General features: G+C 54.3%; 1 protein-coding gene across 5 annotated transcripts in view; it reads right to left on the reverse strand.

Moving 5' to 3' along the window:
- Window positions 1-21,563, reverse strand: part of LAMA2 (laminin subunit alpha 2) — a 94,776-nt gene that overhangs the window by 52,079 nt on the left and 21,134 nt on the right. For all 5 annotated transcript variants that reach the window (XM_078866528.1, XM_078866532.1, XM_078866531.1 and 2 more), the window contains 9 exons: window positions 10,696-10,866; window positions 10,096-10,208; window positions 6,884-7,126; window positions 5,096-5,275; window positions 4,272-4,361; window positions 3,601-3,718; window positions 2,560-2,738; window positions 940-1,045; window positions 47-207 (listed from right to left, as the gene is read on the reverse strand). In XM_078866528.1, the coding sequence (XP_078722654.1) occupies window positions 47-207; window positions 940-1,045; window positions 2,560-2,738; window positions 3,601-3,718; window positions 4,272-4,361; window positions 5,096-5,275; window positions 6,884-7,126; window positions 10,096-10,208; window positions 10,696-10,866 (1,361 nt within the window). The remainder of the gene's footprint in view (window positions 1-46; window positions 208-939; window positions 1,046-2,559; window positions 2,739-3,600; window positions 3,719-4,271; window positions 4,362-5,095; window positions 5,276-6,883; window positions 7,127-10,095; window positions 10,209-10,695; window positions 10,867-21,563) is intronic.

The raw sequence follows: 21,563 nt of genomic DNA on the forward strand, positions 1-21,563 counted from the left end.
GGAGGAGGCCCCCGTCCCCGAGGGGCCGCTCGCGTCTCTGCCCTACCTTGCAGACGCACGGCTCCTTGCAGGGGTCCTTGTTGATGCTGCCCTCAGTGCTGCACTTGCACTTGACGCAGTTGGGGAAGCCCTTGTAGCCAAACGCGCAGCGGTTGCACCGCTCCCCGCCGTAGCCCGGCTTGCACCGGCAGCTCCCTGGCGCCAAGCCTGACGCACGCACGGGGGGGCAGGGATGTTACCGACGGGCTTTCGGGTCGTGCCGAGCGACGCGCTATTCATGCAGAAGCTCCCAGCACGTTGAGTAAAATGTCAGACGTCGGTCCGAAAGGTTACGACCCAAACGCGCGTCAGAGAGCTCGACTGCAATGCAACCATGGCAACAACCTAAGTCAGACCATCGCGAGCTTGTAATAAAAATTTACCGCTTGCCCGATGTATTTCTCTTATTTATTCCAGTACGCTCAAAGGGTTGTCTGACGAGTCTCTCATCGTTTACAAAAAAAAAAATATCAGTTTGAACGTACATGTAAAGGACAGCCACTGAACATTGCAGACCATGGGGAGAAATGCTGTTAATGAGCACCTATTAAGGCAGGCGTGGCACACAAGTGGGTTGTGTGGCCAGAACCGTTCTGATATTTAAACACCACACAATATATTATTTGAGTCAAAAAGCCAACAACGCACTGCTCTAGGAACCTGGCGCCATGTGAGTTTGATTTCCGTCCGTGTTAAACATCAGTGGTGAGTGACATCTGAAACGGTCCACGGAGCTCCCCGTTCATGAGTCCGCACTGACCAGCACGGCGAAGTACAATCAAACAATCCCTGCCGCCGCCTCCGCGACGGCGCGGTGAGGCCTTCATCCAGCAGTGGATCGACGAAGGGCCTGGAATTATTATGGTGACTACCCTCACAGGGCAAGGAGGGCGGCCTCACCGTCGGCGGAGGAGCTCTCCTTGTCGTCCTTGACGCAGACCTTGCTGACGGAGCCCACGGGGTTGCAGTTGCAGGGTCGGCAGGGGTTGGGGTCCGTGGGCCGCACCTGCGTGTGGACACGGCAAGCGGGAGCGCGAGGTCACGCCCGGCTCAATTCCCTCGCTTCCCTTGCTGGGGGATTTCACAGCCGCGACCCTCGCGACCGTTGAGACCTTCGTGATGCGTTCGACTGTCACGACGCGCGAACCTTGCGACCCTGGCGACACTCGCTACGTGCACAATGTGCACGACCCTAGTGACCCTCGTGACCCGGGCGACCCTTACGACCTTCGCGACCCCCGGGGCCTTCATTCCGAGTGCAGCGATGCGGCCCAGCCGTGGCGACGTTCAAATTAACTTCCTGGGCGCAAAGGTGCATCGTGGAGGGAGCGATCGAATACCAAACCCCCGAACGTCGATGCAGCCAAGATTCGTCGTGCGGCGCGTACCGATTGAACCCGGATGGCGCTAATGCGGTTCTCAGGTTTCAAGCGATACGATGCTACGCGCCGCTTATGCTTCACGGTGGACGTTAAACATCACGCGACGTCACCCCAAATGAGTCGGCCATTGCCTTCACGGTCCACAACTGAAGGTTTACCGACGAATTAGACGACTGGGATCACCCAGAGCAACACCGTCGCCCGCTGCAAAACTATAGAACGCAGCACCTTTGTGATAGCCTCGCACTGTAAGAATGGCGCGAATACTAAATGTACTCACGATTCCATTTGTTCTTCCCAACTCGCGTAAAAAAAACATTTTGTAGAATGTGTATTACATCCTGATTGTGATTGGTGAGCACGTGCCAGTGTCTCCATCGCCCGACGACAGGATGAATGACCAGGACGGAGTGTTTTTGGCTATTTGGTCAAAATGTGACATTGGCCCACCGTTGTTTATGATTATTGTCGGTTAGTGGGACCATGGCTGGGCCCGGTAACATTGTCAAGTTGTGATGGGATTCTATCCTGGACACCTTTGCTATTATGATTACAACACAATTACACTTATAATTGTTATTATCGTGCGTCTTTACTCAGGAAAGCCTCACCGAATATAAATAATTTTTTTCAGGAGGGTCCTGCCAAGTTTTTGCAGAAGGAGAACATGATTGCTGCGTATGATCGCAATTGAGTAATTTGCAGATATTTATTTTACTTGCCAAATTAGGATCCTGGCGGCAGCACACAAAGGCCTACTGGCATCACAGGGTATCTAAGCTCCATTGTGAAGCAGGCGGCGTGCACTTGTACGGATAACACAGACACTGCAGCATTAACCAGTGCAGATGCTGGAGCCGAACCGTGAACCTCTACGAGTGGGCGTACGCCCTTCTGCTGTGCCAAGTGTCTAAACGTGACGTCACCCCAAGACGCTGTGAGGACTGTACAATTGGAAGACTCAAGACGAAGTGGCAGAGGGTGGGTCGAGATGGAACGGAGACAGATCAGCGCAGAAGAGGAACACAGAGCAGCTTGGAGGCAGCGACACATCGAGGCAAACGAGCGCAGATGTGCCGCGTCGGTCACGAAGCTGGCGACGATGGCGACGACGAACGTGGAAGGTCGCGACGAGCACCTTCGGCGGTCTGAAGAATTCGTCGACGCAGATCTCGCAGTTCACGCCGGCCGTGTTCTGCGAGCAGTTGAGGCAGACTCCGCCGCCGACGAACTTGCCGGCCGTGTTGAGGCTCAGGTTCCTCCGCGCGACGTCTGGGTCGTAGTAGCATTCGCCCGCCTTCCCGTGGCAGTTACACTCTGCCCGTTTGAACACACGATTAACAGCGGGTACAAGTTAAAAGCGCAGCCCTGAAATTGTCCGCTCATGCCTCTGCTGGCCCAAAGGCCTCCGCTGGAGGGCGAGATCGTTTATCTTTTTAGAGCAGGGGTCCCCAACCCCCGGGCCACGGACCGGTACCGGTCCGTGTCCTGTTAGGAATCGGGCCGCACAGCAGGAGGTGAGAGCGGTGAGTCCGCGCGTGGCCCGCCCCCATTGTTTTATTATTCACCACTTCAGTCCGCGCCTCTTTCCCGCACTGCGCACTTGTCTCAGTCACGGTTTTGGTAAGGCCACAAGCTCTAACCCCTAGTAGCCACAATGAGTAAAAAACAAACGTCACTGGAGAGCTTTTTTGAAAAGGGGGAAAGACCCAATGATGACCCCCCCCCCCAGTCAGTGAAAAAATTGTCTTCCACGAAACTGGTCCCTGGTGCCAAAAGGGTTGGGGATCGCTGCTTTAGAGGACATTGCTGCCTGCTGTTCCAGCGTCCACGCTGGCCAGACATATCAGAAGGGGCCGGAGTACCCACATTTTGCGCCACCCCAAGTGACCTGCCAATCGACTAACTTTGACGAACCCATTTATGCCAGGGGACGGGATCGAACCGGTGATCGCTGGATCGCCACGGCACTTTGGCAGCAGCGTCCGTGTTTATCCGATGGTCCGAACAGATAAACATCCCCTCTTGTCGGAAACGGAGCGAAGTTTCCCGGGCCGTCCCCGATTCCACGACGCTCCTTGCCGCTTCTGGCAGGAAAGGGGCACGCTCACCGCCCGTCCGCCGACGCGGCCGTTAGACGAGAGGAGCGGCGAGAAAGGAAGCGAGGGGCGACTCTTACTCTCGCACAGGTTCCCACTCGCCACGGTGCCCGGCTGCCAGGACATCTGGTGGTACCCGGGGCAGCAGCGGTTGCAGCTCTCTCCGCACGTGTTGTGCTCGCACTGGCACGTGTGTTTCTGCAGTGGGAGAAGAGGAGCGGATGTGTGGGGGGGAGGGGCCCGGGGGAGTGGGGGTCAGTCAAGCACAACAACGAAGAATTCATTGAGTAAATTAATAGATTCGATATGGTGATGGGTAAATGGGCAACCCTGCAATGTTCTTGCTCCAGTCACCGCTGGTGGAAAGACCTCCATTGATCCATCACCCCTCTCGAGGGTAATTGGCCTGCTCTTTCACACTGGACAGATGTTTCGGACGAGGTGAGAGTGCCCACACTTGACACCCACCATACAGGACCTGCTGACCGGCTAACTGTGGCGAACCACAATCACACGTACCACGTGACCTCAAGACTGTAGCCTATCAGACAAAGACCGCCCGCCTCCCCTGTATGTCCACAACCGATCATAATGATCTTTGAAATAGAATTAGTTTCGGTTAAGTTATCGTCGGGGAAAAGGAGTGGGGCAGGACACCTAGCCAGGGGTCAGATGACCGATGGGTGGAGATGAACAATGGAATGAAGGCCGATGGAGGGGAAGTGACACGCCGCCAGGGTCATGGCTGTACCTTGGTGCTCGAGTCGTAGAGGCAGGCCCTGGCGTGGCCGTAGCAGATGCACATCCCGCCAACAGAGATGTCTTTCACCGAGTAATAGTACTGGAACGACATAGGTGGCCATGACAGCAGGGGTGAGTAACGCGCGGCCGAGGTTTCCACCTCCGCGGTACAAAACACCGGGACGTGTCACAACGCCGTGAGAGGGGAGAAAACAACGGGCCAAGTCGTCGTCTTGGAGCAAGGTTTTCTCGTTGTTACTTTTTACGCAACGAACAATAAATGTAACTTGTAATGGATTTATCATCACAGCAGCTGCCTTCTCAAGGAGAGGGACAATCCTGGGAAAACCAGGACAGGTGGCAACCCCTAGCCGAGCCACTGAGGAAGCATGCAGCAGTAGGCAATCACCGCACGGATGGTTTATAACAAGGATGGCACCACTGTGCACTTGTCTTATTGTCCTGCCGCTGTCTAAAATAATTACCACAAATTTGACTCTTTAGAGTTGGTGGCCTAAACAAGGCTGTGTGCTTGATACACGTGGCACGGTGCCCAATGGCCACCCTTGGTGGGTTCAGAATGTGTATTTTGACAGGGAGGCTTCGCGAACACACGCTCGCCTCTCCCTCGCCAAATCAGGAAAACCATTCGTGAGGAGCATGGGGGGGGGGGGAGGGGGTGCACGGGTGGACCAGGAAAGCAAGCGACGAGTACAGTATTTACTCGAAGGTCAGCGTCGGATATAAACATCGTCTGGGCGTACTGCACGCTTTGTTTGATCACGGTCGCGGTGGTGAGTAAACATCCGTGGCGGTGGCGGTGCACGTGCGTACGCGGCGGGTCACGATGGGGTCGAGCTCCTGCGGGCCGTGGTGGTTCAGGGTCATCAGGTCGGCGTTGAGCGTGCGGATTCGCTGGAAGCTGAAGCGGATGAATCGCGCCGACGTGAACTCCATCAGGGCCGGGGAGGGGTCGTCCGCGCTCGGCCGCCCGTTTATCATCGACGTGTGGATCTGCGCGCATCATCGGGGTTAAAATCGTCATCGTACTCGCCGTCATCATTATCGTCATCACCGTCGTTGACATGAAAATTGTCGTCGTCATAAAATTCCATGATGATTGTCATCGCCATGGTCATCATCGTCGTTGTCACCATCGACAGCCACGATCTAGTCACTCCGTGACCAAGGCCTACCCAAGCTGTCACTACAATCCCACTGGATCCTGCACGCGAGCTCATTCCACGGCTCCATCTCTGCAGCGGCGGTGCTTGTCGAGGCAGCGCAGCGAGGGGTGTTCAAATGGTGTGGAGAAAAAAGTGGCAATTCTTTTCCCGGGCCTCACACCAAAGAGAGGTCCCTACAACGGGGGCTCCTCATCTGTCGCTCACGAATTAGGGGGCACCGCGTGGATTTCTGCCCCGGGCCTCCAGGAAACTCTGGAAGACCCTGCGCCGAGCTGATAGGCGGTGGTGATTACGTGTACACCACACCCGCGTCTCGGAATGTAATAGTTTGCGTCGGAGCATTTCCTTCAGGAAGGAGAGCCTTCAGCAAAGTCATTAGCCGAGTCTCTGCAGACCAAACAAATCCAAGGCTACGGACGCGGCTTCGCACGTTCACTCCCGAGCAGCCCACCTCCCTGGTGGCGTTCGCGCAGTCGTCTCTGCTTTAGATTTACACTTTGCAAGAAAAACGACGCACGAGTCGCGCCGGCTGTATTCGTGCGGGAATTCACGGCAATTAGGCACGGCCTGGGAAATGAGGGGTGAAAAAAAAACTGGGGCAGATGTTCAAAAATTCAATCGCTCTCATTGTGCGTCGAGTTCTCGTTTCATCGCGATGAATGATTGCACCGATTTTTCTTTTTTGAACACGCAAACAAATTCCACGCAATCTCCGGCCGCCTCGCCTTGCGCGCTTGTCGGGAGGTTATCGTTACGGCGCGGAAGCTTGAGACTCGCACGTGAACTTTTCAACTGTTATGTTTATATGTACGGTTTATTGCATGTATAAGTTCACTGAAGCTGCAACCGGATATAGTAATTCGTGACTGCTTAGTCGCAGAGTCGGCAAGTTTTTAAAACAGACACATGGCGAGGAGTGGCGGGGCGGGGATTGCCAGCCAGAGTGTCCCACGGCCCTGTGGCGTCTGGGATTGAGCCGTCTTGGAGTGTAAACAAGGAAGTATTTACGCGTATGTAAATCACCTTTTACTAACAACAAGGATACATTGTTTCTAATTATAGGACTTTGGGACAGAGTTAATTTAAGACCAGCAGAGATGTATAGCGGTGTGGTCACGTCAGTACCATCTACACCCAGCCTTATTTGTCTCTCTGACATTCCGAAGAAAGTGCTGCCCCCTATGCGCGTCGACTTTGGGATCTATTGAAGGCTTCTCAGAAGCATCTCTGGGACATCTCCTTCCGCGGGCCGTTCTCGAACACAAAGGGCTACATCCGAACGCATAACTATTCGTCTCGTCACACGATGGCGATCACGCAATCGTGCTAATCTTTCTGGAAAACATTTAGAAAGATACAAACGGACCAGCACACGCGCGCACACACACACACACACGCGCGCACACACACACACGCGCGCACACGGTACGCGTACCTCCCCGTTCTCGAGCGGCACCAGCCGGGAGTAATAGGATGTGCAGATGACCTCGTCGTCGCGCCGGTAGGTGGGGTTGCCGATGGTGGGCATGACGCTGTAGCGGATGAGGCAGTCGGCGTCGGTTACGGCGTAGTACTGCCACGGTGTGTACGCCACGCCGTCCAGCGAGCGCTCCAGCACCCAGCTGCCGGGCCGCGGAGAGTTGGCCGCTTTCAGGATCACGTAGGCGATCTGGAAGACCTGCGCGCACGCACACACGGGGAGAGGGGGCCCGCGGTGGAGGTGGCAAGCGGTGGGGAGGGAGATCGTCATCGTCGTCGTCGTAAAGCCATGGTCAATCCACTGCTGGACGAAGGCTTCCAAGCCGCTGCAACCTACAACAATCCTGCAATGCGACAATCCACGCAGGACCTGCGCACGACCTTATTCTGTCGCTCCATCTCCTCGGTGGACGTCCACTCAGATGCAATCCACCTCTTGGCGACCACTCCGTTAGAGATAATGAATCAAAATTAAATAAAAAGTCCAAAACTCTATGTTACCCAGACTTAACCCTTAACTGCTACCAGCTGTCACGTATCTTTGTCAACCGCTTGATCGTAACTTTTATTATTATCATCATCATCAGCCATGATCTATTCGCCGCTGGATGAACTCGGGAACCCCAAGTTCGATTCCCGACGACGGTGAACATTATCCGAACGAGTCCTTCGGCCCTCTCCCATCACCAACCCGTATTGACCAGCGTGGTGAAGTAAGGCCGCATCTAGCAAATCATCCCGGGGCCCCATGAACGTTGCGGTGTGGGGAGGCCTTCATCCAGCAGTGGAATGACGACGGGCTGCGATCTCAAATGAGCGCATCGCGTTCCGAGGTCGGCGCCCAGGTGCAGCTCGTGGTGGAAGCAAACAAGAGCACCCCCCGGGCGAGCGGCTAACGAGAGCGCCCCGGGGGCGCGCGGCGGCGAGTCGCTCCGTCTCCGCAGCTGCGCCGCTCGGACGCCCCCGGGACAATGGCCGCATTTAGCACCGGGCGGCACGGGGGGAGGGGGAAGGCAGCGCCGCGCGGCATTCCACCGGGCACGGCGAGCCGGCGCCGTGGCGCGATCGTGACCGCCCCCTGCCACGCGGCACCCCGCTTGTGGGACGCTGTAGCCGGTGCGTCCGCCAAGCCGCGCGCCGTGGGGTTGGAGCTCAGGCTGAGAGCCGCGATCTTGTCCGCACACTCCGCGTGAAGTCGAGGGAATGCACTTGACACATTCTGGAGGTTGGCTCGAGTCAATCATCCCTCCCGGGTCGATAAAACAAGTACCACTGTGCAGGGGAGTCAACCGTGGTTTCCCGATGGATAGACTTGGCACCGGCCATACAAATGAGGAATTTCCACTGCCAGGTCAGAACCGTAAACATAAGATGAGCACCGTCTCAATTTTCAAATGATCAAGAAATCACTTTGACTTGATTTACTTTGACGATGAAATACAATTCGGATTCACATCGTGTCTAATTGCGATTGCATTTAAATGCGATCGCACTTAGACGCTGCACGGATGCGGTAGTGCAGTGGACGAAGTAAAATGGCACGAACGCAAAGAGGCTCTCGGCCCCGAGGCATCGTGGGATTCCAGCCACGCGGAGTGTCAGCGAGTGGCTTCGGGAGGTCAACCCGCCTTGGCGGGCGCGCGGCCAGGGCCGTGTATTTGTGGCTGGGAGGTGGCTCGCAGCCGGGCACCAGTTTGACCCGCGGTGACCCCCGCTGTAAGAAGCGGTTTGACCTCGCGAAGCCTCTCGCTCGGCTCTACGGCCCCACGGCCCCCCCCCGTCCGCCAGATGTGCCCCGGCGCACCGCGTGCTACGTCTCTACTCTCGCCTCAGGGGCTCTTTGGCGAATATCGCAGTGTAGGAGGCGATGGTGCTGGGAGGTATGGTGTAGGAATTCCACATGTAGGAAATTATAATATAGGAGGAAGTTATTAATAGTACGGACCCTGCTTCACGCTACAGCTGTGAAGCCATGCAGCCAACGGGGTTTAAAGAGAGCGATATTCGCGTGCCAAGTTGAGGTGTAACTCTGCATTACCAACGAGGTGAGCACAATGTTTAAGCAACCTGACAACCGATATGTAGTACACCAGGGATATCATTATGCAGTATACAATTGATGCTCAAACCACCGGCACACCATTACATGGTACGTAATGCATATGAAATGCATTAGCATGCGTTACGTAGTACATTTGATAAATACATCGATCGATATATTTTCTCGTGTGTTCGCCCGGGAAGTTTTTGTAAACAACGTTAGACACGAACAGACAAGCCTGCTGGCACTCGCTGCTCCGAGTGTGAGTCGAGCGACGCTGTCGAGGTAAAGCTCCTCGCCGTTTCACTCGGACGGAGTTCGCCGCGAGCTCGTCGCGAGATCAAAGCCTCCTCCCCGCTCCGCATCAAGGAACTGCGACGTCGCCGCGACTTCCAAACGGCCTCCGCCGAAGACGCCGGGCGATTATTCGGGAATGGCGCACGCGACGCACGCGACGCACGCGACTCCGCCGTTTGATGCCAGTAAGGTCCAGGTGTATGGGCGTGCGTATTGTGCACGGCCACGATACGCAAGTACGGCGCGAAAGAAGTTCAACATGCATACACAAGTGAAGGTGCAGCGCTGCAATCACGAGCTCGCTCAAATGTCAGCTAATACGTAAATCATTCTTCATATATTGTTAACATCTAAAAATCCAGAGTCCTGATGTCACACTAACTCCGTAACGCTATGATTAATAATCACGAGCGGGTTAGGTCACTCCGCATGAAGGAGCCCCCCCCCCCCCCCCGCTCATTAATAATCATGAGCGGAACATGTTTTTCTCTTGAATATTTCATGTTTACTGCAATACACCCGGGCTATAGGCTGTATAAACACGAGCCAATTCACGTAAAATAATTAACATAAAACAGCCAATTAACATCTCATTTTAATCTCGTCTGCATCTCTATTCTCATCTCCCTGCATGTCTGTATCACGCAGTGTGCGAACCACCGTGGTACCCCTACCTCCATCACCCCCCCCCACCACCCCCCCACCACCCTCCCTCCACCCCCCTACCTCCAGCCCCACCCCCCACGACCCCCCCACCACCCCTACCTTCAGCACCCCCACCCCTACCCCCGCCCCCCCCGCCCTTACGCTACGGGGCTCCCGCGCGTTACCTGTCGGAGGTCGAGGGTGATGGTGACCCAGTGGTACTGCACGCCGTTCTGGATGCTGGGGCTCTGCCACCAGCTGTTGGTCCCGTCGATGGCATGCTGTATCGAGTGGCGCTCTGCGGAGACGGGGTCACGGCCGGACCACGGGGGGGGGGGGAGGGGCGGGAGGTGTCAGGATATGGCACGGTCACCCACAGTGTACTTGAGAGTTTCTGGGATTCATTCTGATAGTGGTCGAACACGGCAACATTGCCCCTTACTGGGAGACTATACCCGTATGGGAACAACAGTACCTTTGTGAAAGCCTGGTGAAATTACAATGGCTGGAATTCCACATGTAGTAGTTCATACGTGTCACGATTTATGCAGGCGATTTGATTCCTAACATTGTTTTTATCTTCCCCTTGCTTCCAAGCTACAGATGCCACTGCTAACCTGCAAAGTGTCTTGAGATGCATTCCATACATCCATTAAACAATGACCAAAACATCCGTGGCACTGCAATTCCAGTGGTGCAACCGGCGCAACCGGACAAAGGGCGCACAACCGCCAACACCCACGCGCGCGCGCTCGCTCGCGCATTTGTGCGTCCGCGCGTCCTACCGGCTGGGTTGGCGCTGCGCTGGTCGCACAGGCGGCACTGCGGGTTCCTGAAGGGCCTCCCTGGCACGTGCTCCACCAGCTTGCAGTAGGTCTCGGGCTCTCTCACGCCGCACGTGGCGTTGGCTGTGATCTCCGAGTTGCTGGCCAGGTTGAAGATCGCCGGGAAGAGCCCTGCGCACGTCACGCACGGCAACAGGGAGTGCCCACACAGTGTCTTTGCTGGCCGTAGTGATGGCTGCTACACGTAGACATTTGACTTAAGTTGGTGCTGTTCGTTGCTGTCCGTTTTCTTGTTTTTGTTCGTATGGGAATGTGCTCGGCAAATGTGCATGATACAGTAATACACATTCACACTGGCACTGCTGTCAAGTGATACAAATAAGAACACCGTCAACTCTCGACTATCCGGGCTCGTGGGGGAGGGTCCAGAAGACAAACACGTGGATCGTTCAAGACGTGTAAATTATGCTGTGCCATCAACACGTACAACGCACCACCACCACCACCACCGTCTGTTTTATTGCTTCTGCCGACGTGCGTGCGGTCAAGTGGGCACCGAGTCACTGACCCCTCCGTGAGTGAGGAGCAGCTCATAATAGAACTGCATTGCGAAAATATTTTGTTAATTTTTTTTCGGAAGCGCGGTTAATCCCCAACCCGTACACCACCGCGCACTAGTTGACTTTATTATAATCGCAATGCTCGTTTGCCGATTAAGGGAATTGGTTGGCAAATCTCACAGGAGTTGAGGTGAGGGGGGCACGAGCCGGGGATTGAAACCGGAGCTGCGGCTTGACCTCTCAGACCGCGGAAAAACGCCGACGGGGGGGGGGGAGAAGGAGGAGGGGGGGCCGCTTTCACTGAAGGCCGCGCCAGCAGCTGTCGGCGCTATTCTGGGACCGCTCGCAAACGCGCCGCACCGGCGCCTCTTGGGGTCGCGCCGCGTGGATCGCGCACGGCACGACCGGCACGACCGGTGCGGCCGGCGCTTTCTCTGAATCAGCGGCACGTGCCCCGGCTCTCGCTGCTGAGTTGTCCGTCCCCCCGGTTACAGGTCTCCGCAGGGCGCCAGGGAAGGTCGCAGACGTTTGTACGACCGTCGCAGTGCGCTTCTCGAATGCAACGAATGAGCGGTTCAACAATTAATTTGATTTACGAAGAGCGTGAACCTATGCACATGTAACCTGGGATGCGCCCCATCTCATGGGAGGAAGCCGGAGATCCCGGAGGAAACCCACGCAGAACAAAGCAACTCCGCACAGAACGGCGCCCCAAGTCAGGATTCGAACCCAGGCCCTTCTTGATGTGGGGCACAAGCGTCACCACTGCACTGCCACCCTACAGTTCCAAATAACATAGCAGAATTATGTTAAGCAACATAGCGCTTGTGGTTGATTGCCAATGCAGTGGTAATGATTTACGGCCAACGGTGGAAATCCAACTTCCTTCCTGAGACGAGCGGCTGATTGGAGCCACCTAAAAAACTCGGCTAAGCCATGGAGGGGGAACAGCAGACATCACCATGAGCCGCGCGGACTCACGCCGCTGGGGCAACGCTTCCGTGCGCCCGCGCCAAGGGACCGCCTCACGGGACAAAGGAGGTGAACGGAGTGACTGAGGCCACGCGTTTTTGGAACTCTCACGCCAAAGTGCGGCATAAATGTCAGCGACCAGACGCTCTCGTCTCAACGGTTTCCTGTTTACTGCGGGTTTACTGCCCCGCACTCAGACTAAGGGATCTTGGACACGGGCAGATTAAGCGAGAAATGCTTTGTTGGGTGGGCTGCCTTTCCGTTGCCTGCTGGCAGAGAAAAAAAGACCACAAGTTTGGGAAGAAATCACTGCGGAGAGTTTCGCGGTCGTGCTGCTCTGCAGCAATCTTATGGTGCGTCCGCGTCATACCGCACGTTGTTCGTAACGATGTCCGACGTTCCACTTCACGTGCTGGGGGCTCCTTCAGGAACTGAATTGAAGAAGCCCCCACACAAGAATGTCTTTATGATGTGCTTGACCAGAAATTGTGATTATGTTTTCTAACGGATTAGGAGCATTTTTGGAACACGGCTGCTGAGCACAGGCCTGAAATGTCAAGCATCCAGCAACAAACAGCACTATAATCAGTAAGGTTATTATTATACGAGCTTGCGAATAGAGACGATGATGACGATGGGAGGAGGAAATTCCACAGTAGAGCAGTGCAGACAGAGCAGTGTTGTTATGACCTGCAGTGTGGTGGGTGAGTGAGTGTGTGAGTGTGTGGGTGTGTGGGTGAGTGTGCGAGTATTATTGTGACCTGCAGTGTGGTGGGTGGGTGGGTGTGTGGGTGAGTGTGTGGGTGAGTGTGTGGGTGAGTGTGTGGGTGGGTGTGTGGGTGAGTGTGTGGGTGAGTGAGTGGGTGGGTGAGTGTGCGAGCATTGTTGTGACCTGCAGTGTGTTGGGTGAGTAGGTGGGTGAGTAGGTGGGTGAGTGTGTGGGTGAGTATGTGGGTGAGTGTATAGGTGAGTAAGTGGGTGAGTGTGTGAGTATTGTTGAGACCTGCAGTGTGTTGGATGAGTAGGTGGGTGAGTAGGTGGGTGAGTGTCCTACTGTGTAGTGGTTGAGCACATCATGGATGAGAGATGAAACATACATTTTGGGAGATGGAGCCCTTGTTAAAGGTTTAAAATGTATTAAGCAGCCAGGGACATATGGCCTTGATACGTATCTACCAAGAAAAAAACGATGTGTATTGGATAAAATCTTCAATTCATTAAATCAACAAACGTGAAAAACATAAATTTTGTATGTTTTTCAGCTGAATGTGGGAACAATTGAACGGGCATTACGAATTATTTGCTCACTGTTCCATGGGGCTAGCGGCGAGCCTTGGCGAGGTAGCCGCTCCGCCAACTCGCAAGTAACCTGCCCCGTGGTATTTATAGCAATTCCTGTGAGCTTTTAACGAAGTGCGAATGGGCTAACGAGTGAGCGAGGCACGGAGTGGTGCAGAACGCTGCCTAGGGGCATGCCCGGCTCGCGAGGGGCCGGCCGCTCGCCACGGAAGCCGACCTTTGGCGTCACGAACGGCACGTCCGCACCGCTGGACCCAAGCTCTTGCTATCTCGCTCAGAATCTCTCTCTCTCTCGACTCTGTAGGACCTCAAATGGTGACTGTCCCGTATCTGCCATCCCCCCGTAGCCCAGCTGGAGGCCGTCGCTCGTGGGCTCACCCACACTCTAGCACGCCCTCCTCCAAACTCGGGATCCTCTAAAATGCCGATGTGGAGACGACATCATCTCGATAGGCAACCCTTCAACCCTCCAGTGGCCCCTAATCCAAATCCAGGGTCAAAGTCAATAGCGCACTCACCATTTACACAATCCTCCATTAACTCGCTCTCTCATCTCACTCGACTCCCCTCCACATCACTTTCATTTATCTCCCGTCTCATCTCACTCTCCTCCCCTCCACATCACTTTCATTTATCTCCCCTCTCATCTCACTCTCCTCCCCTCCACATCACTTTCATTGATCTCCCCTCTCATATCGCTCGACTCCCCTCCAGGCACTCTCTGTTCCAGACAGCGAGGGCTTTCTGTCAAAGTCTCCACCAAACCTTCGCTCAGTGGGAGGTCTCGCATCCTGCTCTGCTGCCCTCGCTGTCTGGAAGTCGCTTCCCCCCCCCCTGCCCTCCGTGCTGTCGACTCCCTGCCTCTGTTCCTCGTGCAGGCTCAAGACCACCCTCTCTCGTCTCCTCTGTCCCCTGGCTGACTGCCCCCCTCTCTCTGTGTAAACATCGCCACTGTTTCCATGCAGCATCTCGAGATGGGATCGCATTTACAATACACCCTGCGTTATTTTAACACGTAGGCTTTATTTAGTTGAAACTCAACGTTTACAAAGGAGGCAGTAATAACGGTAAAACGCGAGGGAAAATGTGCCTAAAGTATTTTATATACACAGAATCCATGCTATTGTACAATAAAGATTGATATTCAAGTTTATTTATATACATCACTGAAACTATGTAACAGCATGTACCCAAAAACATGGAGACACACTCATAGATAATCTCGATATGAGATATAATTCTAAATGCCAGCTCTAAAGCCATATTTCGTGGAGACCAGTAGAGCATTACATTGATTTTATCAGCCCAAAAAAAAGCCGCAGATGAAATACGTTTGCTGTATCCTTTTATCTCGGCTCGGAATATTTTTGGCCCAACGCTCCCCATCGCAGAGGCCGCGCGTGCACAAGACTCGGACTCGCTGCTGGGAGGCACGACCAAGGCCCTACGGGGGGGGGGGGGGACTTCACGGGGACCTCCGTAAGGGAAACGCGCATGTGGGTCCGGCGCAGTGGAGGCAGGGGTTGGCGGATTACGTAGTGATCTAGGCACAAGTGGCATTGAGTGGGCATCACGCTGAGAAACGTCACATGCGGTGAACCAGACGGCTCATCAGTAAGGTGTGATGAACAAGGTGCAGTCCAGACGGCTCACTCATCTGTAAAGTGTGATGTGCAAGGTGCAATCCAAGGGCCACTGTAGTGCACTTCGTGTGTTTTTGTCTGTGGGTTATGTCGCTTACTAACCCAGGTTAAGGATGTTAATGACTTGGTTCTGTCCGTCTATATCTGTCCGTAAGCTGGGGGCTCGGTAACTCGAGCAAATATGACCCAATGTAAATAAAACTTCAGTCTAAAGATGTGTTTGCTATTCGGGACTTATACTAGAAGAAACCCAGACACGTTGATCAAAGGGTCGAGCAAGGAGTTGGCGACAAAAAAACATTGATAAACAGATCCACATTTTTCCTTTTAGCCTTTTCGGCGTATTTAAGGGTGACCTCATCTCGCCATCGCGCGGCTTTAACCATGTAACATCATCGTCGCTGATGAAATGCCATACGCTGGAAAGTGTTATCGAACCCGTGCGTGAGCATGATTTTTCTTCCTCGCTTCTTTAGGCGCACGTGACGTTCTTGCCACAGAGCACAATCGGACGGCACCGCGATCATTTTCACCCCCGCATGACGGATGGGTCCAGACAACGCAACGCCGCTCAGAGTCTGGGCGCCTGCATCCTGTCCGGGGCTTCAGGCTCGTGTATTTATAGCCGGTGTGGACGTTCCACCGGTGCCAGAAATGGAGGCGACAGGGGGGGGGGCTTCTCTTTCCCCAATGCCCTGCGAATGATAAACCTTCGCGTGAAACCACGTGGCCAAGCACAACTGCGGACTCACGCGGATGGCAACGCTTCTCCCGGTGCCCCTGCCAATTAACCTTCTCACCAGCGCGCGAGTTCAGTGGGTGGTCTGAGGCTTGCCCACGTTGCACGAGTTTCAAAGCTCGCTCCGAGTTGATTTATGAGCTGCCACCAATTCTGGTTCAGTTTCATTCGAGGGCAGCGTGAGCCGACGCCGCGCGAGGACCGTTTAACAGCGAGGCGGCGTGCTCCGTTTTCTGCGTACAACCGTGCGACTCGGACATACGACACCGGGAGCTGGGGGGGCGTGCACCCTCACTCCGGGAGGAGCTCTCAGGTGTCCGACACGGAGAGTCCGCGCAGTCAACGGTGCCAGACCATCACCCCCAACCGGCTCGCGTTGGCATCTCAAGACAACTCCTAAATGGATGTCAGCCTCTCCCCAATAAATCAGAGACGAGGGCAGCTGGTGCTGGTGGAGCCGTTTAACGAGGCTGAGCAATTTTGCCGCTCGTTGCGGAGGTTTGCGGTTCGAGACCAGCGACCGTCCTGGTAAATACTGCGGCAGGTATATTAACCATGGATACTGCGCGCCATCTCCTCACAGCAGATGTTCAAGAAAGAGACATTGTTCTAAAAAAAATGTGGCCATGTGTGCCGGCATCACGGTCCAATGATTTCCAAATTTGGAAATGAGTTAACATAGCAATTAAGATTACTACTATCTTACTAGTGCTACGACAATGATCCATTTTTATGATCATTAGGATCTGAGTTGGAGCCGATTTAGGATTTGGTTCGCCCCAAGTTTCGTCGTGAATCTGGGGCCTCTTGAGCCGCTCGGAGCCCCTCGAGCCGCTTGGGGCCTCTTGATACGCTTGGGACCCTGAGCTCAGCGGGCTCATGGCCAGCGCTGCGAAACGGCCACGAGCAGCGCGGAGCACGCAAAGTCGTCTCAACTCAGCTGCGCTGCAATCGGCAGACACCGTACAACTCGCGCGGCGGTTGTGCATCCTACACCCTAACCACGGGCACGTCCGAGCATTGCGACGTTCGGCAGTGGAGCTCCTTGGAAGCGTCCTCACGTTCACGCCTCGCGCACTGTGAAGCGCGACCTCGGAGTGACGCTTCGTGTGGCTCTCGCAGAGCACGCCGCGTGCGGGCGCGCCCGCCGGGGCGTTCCTGCGGCCCGCCGCGTGTTTGTCCAGGTGCCAGAGCATCCTGCCCGCGTGCTGCATCCTGCGCCCGCGTGCTGCGGCGCGCGCGTGCGTGTGGTCGCGCACGCGCGAGAGCGCAGCAGCAGCGGCGAGCGCACAGCTCACGTCGACGCTTCTTGAGATGTAAACGGCAAAACGAAAGAAAAAATGCGCAGCCCTGCAATTGCTCGCTCACGACACTGCTGCCGGAAAGGCCTCCGCTGGAGGGAGCTCTAGAGAGCCACTCTAGAGGGTGTTCGGCCGACACGTCTATTCTGGTCAGATGCCTTAGAAGAGGTGGCAGTACCCACCGAGCGTGACCTGCCGATCGACTGATTGTGGTGTACCCATGTGCACTGCTGGGTGGACAGAGGCAGCGGGGATTTCAGAAACCTGCCCCGTTGTGTCAGCTGCCGACAGATCGCCAGTCGGATACGCTGACCGTGACGCCATGGTGGCAGCCTCCCCTCTTGGGGACGAACCGTTGGGGAAAATAGCACGACCCATGGGATGTACATGGTGCAATGGCACCGTTTCGTTCGATAAATCGATGTTATCACTCGTGCTAAATGCATAATATTGTACGTGTAAGAATCCGATATTAATGATACATACATGATAATTTTCACCATCCGGGACGATTGCTCCCATTGATGGATGAAGGCTTCAGCAAGCTGTCACCATCTCTCATGGGATGTAAGAATCCACCCGGCTCATGCACACGAGCCGAGTACATCGCTCCGTCTCCGTGGTGGACGTCCCCTGCCTTGGTTGCCATTCCGCCATGAATCTTGGCCACTGGCCAATGTCGTCCCATCTCGGGTCATGTTCTACCCAAGGCCACTTTAAGCTCCTTAACTTTAACTGCCAGAGTGATGTCTTTAACCTGTGTACGTTTCCTATTGCTGCCTGAATTACCAACTGTTTTTCTTCCGCGGTGAACACTGGAAAAAAACAGCGCGAGCATAAAACCTGACGATCAGCGCTAATGTCTAATCCACATGCCCCAGCTGTTAGTCTACAGTTGGGATACCCAGGGCTACTGGTGCAGAACAAATGAATGCACTTGAGTCCATAGGAAGTGCGTGGCTCAATGGGACCCATACAGGATGAATGGGGCCCCAGTGTGGGATGATTTTGTCTCTTAGAAAAGTAGCTGCAGACCAACAATGGCCCACTGTGACGGACCCTAATTAGCGACACATTGCAACAGCACGAGCCTTGATGTTCTACAACTGCACGCAGCTTATTTAGCCAGGCGCTCCTTGCCGAGCTTGATGAACGTGGCGAAGGCTGCGGCAGGCGTGGGCACGTTTGTTTTTCATTACGAGAACATTCAATAGTGGCTGCGCGTTTAGGTCAATTGAATTAATCCATCCACGGGGCAAGAGAATGGAGGTCTCTGTTTAAGGTCTTTGCAAAGGGATGTACGCACCATCGTACAACAGCAGCTGCCTGTCTTAGGGGACCCTTTCTTCCGATGATGATAATTATTATTTTCTTCTGTAATGTTCACTCGGGGACGTTGCTGCGGTGTGATGGTTATCTCACAAGTCGTGCGATCCGGGGGTCATGGTTCGCAGGTTAGATTTGATTCCCATGCCTGGCAGGTGAAACAATGGGGGAAGTTTATTTTAAACCTCACATCCTCTCTCCACCCAGCAGTAGAAGTGAGTACAGGTTGTACGTAGTGGGGTGAAGTGTCGGTACTAGCACCGCTTTGAAAATGTCTAGCCAGAGTGGAAGAGTAGGCCAAATATCCTGTAGAGGCGCTCTCTTGAGCGCCTTCTTACAATTATGTTGTAAGAAGGATTTTATATACCACACCAGACTGTCGTATTCGTAGCGATAAGTGTCAGATAAAAAAAAAATCACATTTCGGATTTTAAGAATCACTTTGGATGTTTCTGATTTTCGCATCATTCAATTTACGTATGGATATTTGTGACATCGCTTCCAATTTACAGATACATTTGGAGAATTGTTTTTGAATTATCTGAATTTCTAATCTCGGCCTATTTTTCATTCAGTTTTTTTTATGAATAAAAAAATCGGGAGCACATCCATAACACATGAAACAAAGACACACACACACGTGCGATGATGTTCAGGAGTAGGTGCTGTCAAGTCTGAGCAGGTTGTTTGATCTGTTACAGGAGTGGCGCTGTACATCGGGAAAGTGGATCACATATCAACTGCACTCTCTAAATTCAAGGCCGAGCAAGGGGATAGTGTGGGAGGTGTGACATGTAAACGTGTGCCTGCCTAATTAACGACTGCAGACTGGCCCGGCTGCTTCAAGACAGACTGTGCGAGTCGTGTTCTCCCTCTGTCTCAACTGGAGCATTACGTGCTGCTCGGCTAAGAAACAAAACAAGGAGATCGCCAAGTCGCTGTGGGGTCGGAGCGCTGAGCTTGGCACCGCTGAGGGCCTGGGTTCGAATCCAGACAGCCGCCGGCGATCACACCGACTTGTCACGTGGAGCGAGTTGGTCTCAAGCCCGGTCGCTGCGTTAAAAACACGAAAATCACGCCGCTTTCCTTCAAGTTCTGCGCTTTATTTAAATATCAGTTTGGCTGTCGCGTGACGAAGTGCCGGCGGGAAAGTGCTGCCCTTCAGCGCGTGGACCAGAGGCTACTTGAAGGGATCTCACAGGTTGTTCTGCGATACCCGATTCCGCGGGCTCTTTTCTAGCGTGAGACGATGCACTGCTCCGGGAGAGATCTGAGTAGATTCGGCGTCTCGCGAAGTGACGCCGATAACACGAGCGGTATAAAAGTCGTGGAAATTACACGCAAAAAACCGTAAAGGGAAAACAACCCCATCTCAGAGGCAACATTTAGGGACCCTTCCCGCACCGGGGTGGTATGTATTGCAGAGCCAGGGAAGTCGCAAGCTTAAAGAAATAACCCGAGGAAGCGGAGGCTGTTTCCACATTTGATTGATTCCAAGAGCTATGCAGCAGGTCCAGCAGCAGCGGAATTCCCAGAAGCACAGAGACGCCGACCCCCTCCGCTCCTGCCCCTCCCCAACCACACGGCTCCCCCCCTCTGCCTCCCTACCCCCACCCCTCAACTCCCACCACCCTCACAACCTTCACCCCCACACCCCAACCCGCACGTGAGAGTGAAATTACAAATTGAGCTCACGAGGGACCAGAGCGCTCCGCTTTAAAATAAAGAATTTGCAATCGCCACATTTGGCGTCAATGAACGCGTGACCGACGGTCCACTCCCGTGACCGACGGCAACGACCCAGCCCACAAAACAGACATCGATACGTGTCTGCGTCACCCTCTATGCGCGTCGAGCAATTACAGGGCCACAATTATAATCAGGCGGACCCGCGTGCCGTGTTTACCTTGGTTGACAGCGACCTGAAATGCATCCCGCACGCGCAGTTTACTCAGAGACCGAGGATGAAGAAGACGCGTCCGCACTCAAAATGTCCGAGCGATGTAGCTCCCACAGAAACACTCGCTCCCGTGCTCACTCACTCGCTCGCTTGCTCGCTCACCCGCTAGCCTGCTCACCCACTCACTCGAGAATCTCATCAGTTGCTACTTCTCTCTTCCGCTCACTCGTTCACTCAGTCACCGCCGATCAGTCACTCACCCTCTCATTCATGCACTTGTTCATTCACGATCTCACTCACTCGTTCGCTGACTTTCACTCACACCCTCACTCAATCGTTACTACCTATGCTCACTCATTTACCCGTTCACCCACTCACCAATTTGTTTGTTCGATCATTTGCTAACCCACTTACTCGCTCGTTCACCCACTTACTCATTAGTTCACTTGGTCATCCGTTCACACACTCACCCACTCGTACACTCACTCGGCCATTTGCTAACCCACTCTCCAACTCGCTGGCTCACTTTGGCTCAGAGGGGAGCACCCTTTCCACCGTGAGCTCCACTCCGCTGTCATTTAAACCGCGGGGGTCACAGGGTTGGGTTCTCAACATATATATAGAGTAAGAGCAACGCTCTCTTCCGAAGGGCGCATTAACGAATCGGCGAGGGGCTGAGGCGCTGCTGATGGAGCAGCGTGGAGCGAATCTGTGTTGACCTCCAACACAGAAGTGCTTTGGCTGTGCAGCCTCGCAGCGATTTTAAGATGACCCCCGGTGGGAGGGGAGAGGTTAATGATTACGAGCAATTCATGCGGCTCTGCTGCGATGCTGCTAACGTTGCCCTCCTAGTCCAACTTGGCGAGGAGCAACGTGGAATCTCAGCGGGGTCCTCCCCTCGCACGCTCAGCGCGCCGCTCTGGGGATTTACTGCCCCCTCTGACTTGGTGGGGATACACGGACAATCGCATTCTCGGCATTTCCAATAACATGGGATTCCACAAGCAGTGGGATATTATCTGAGAGACTCGCCTCAGCCACATCCCCGCAGTTTCCCATGACTGCGGGACACAGCTGCTCTGTAATGAGCAGGCGATCCAAACCGTCGCCTTTGTTCCAAAAGTGAGA

The sequence above is a fragment of the Lampetra fluviatilis genome, chromosome 22 (genome assembly GCF_964198595.1).
Source record: "Lampetra fluviatilis chromosome 22, kcLamFluv1.1, whole genome shotgun sequence".
Classification (NCBI taxonomy): Eukaryota; Metazoa; Chordata; class Hyperoartia; order Petromyzontiformes; family Petromyzontidae; genus Lampetra; species Lampetra fluviatilis.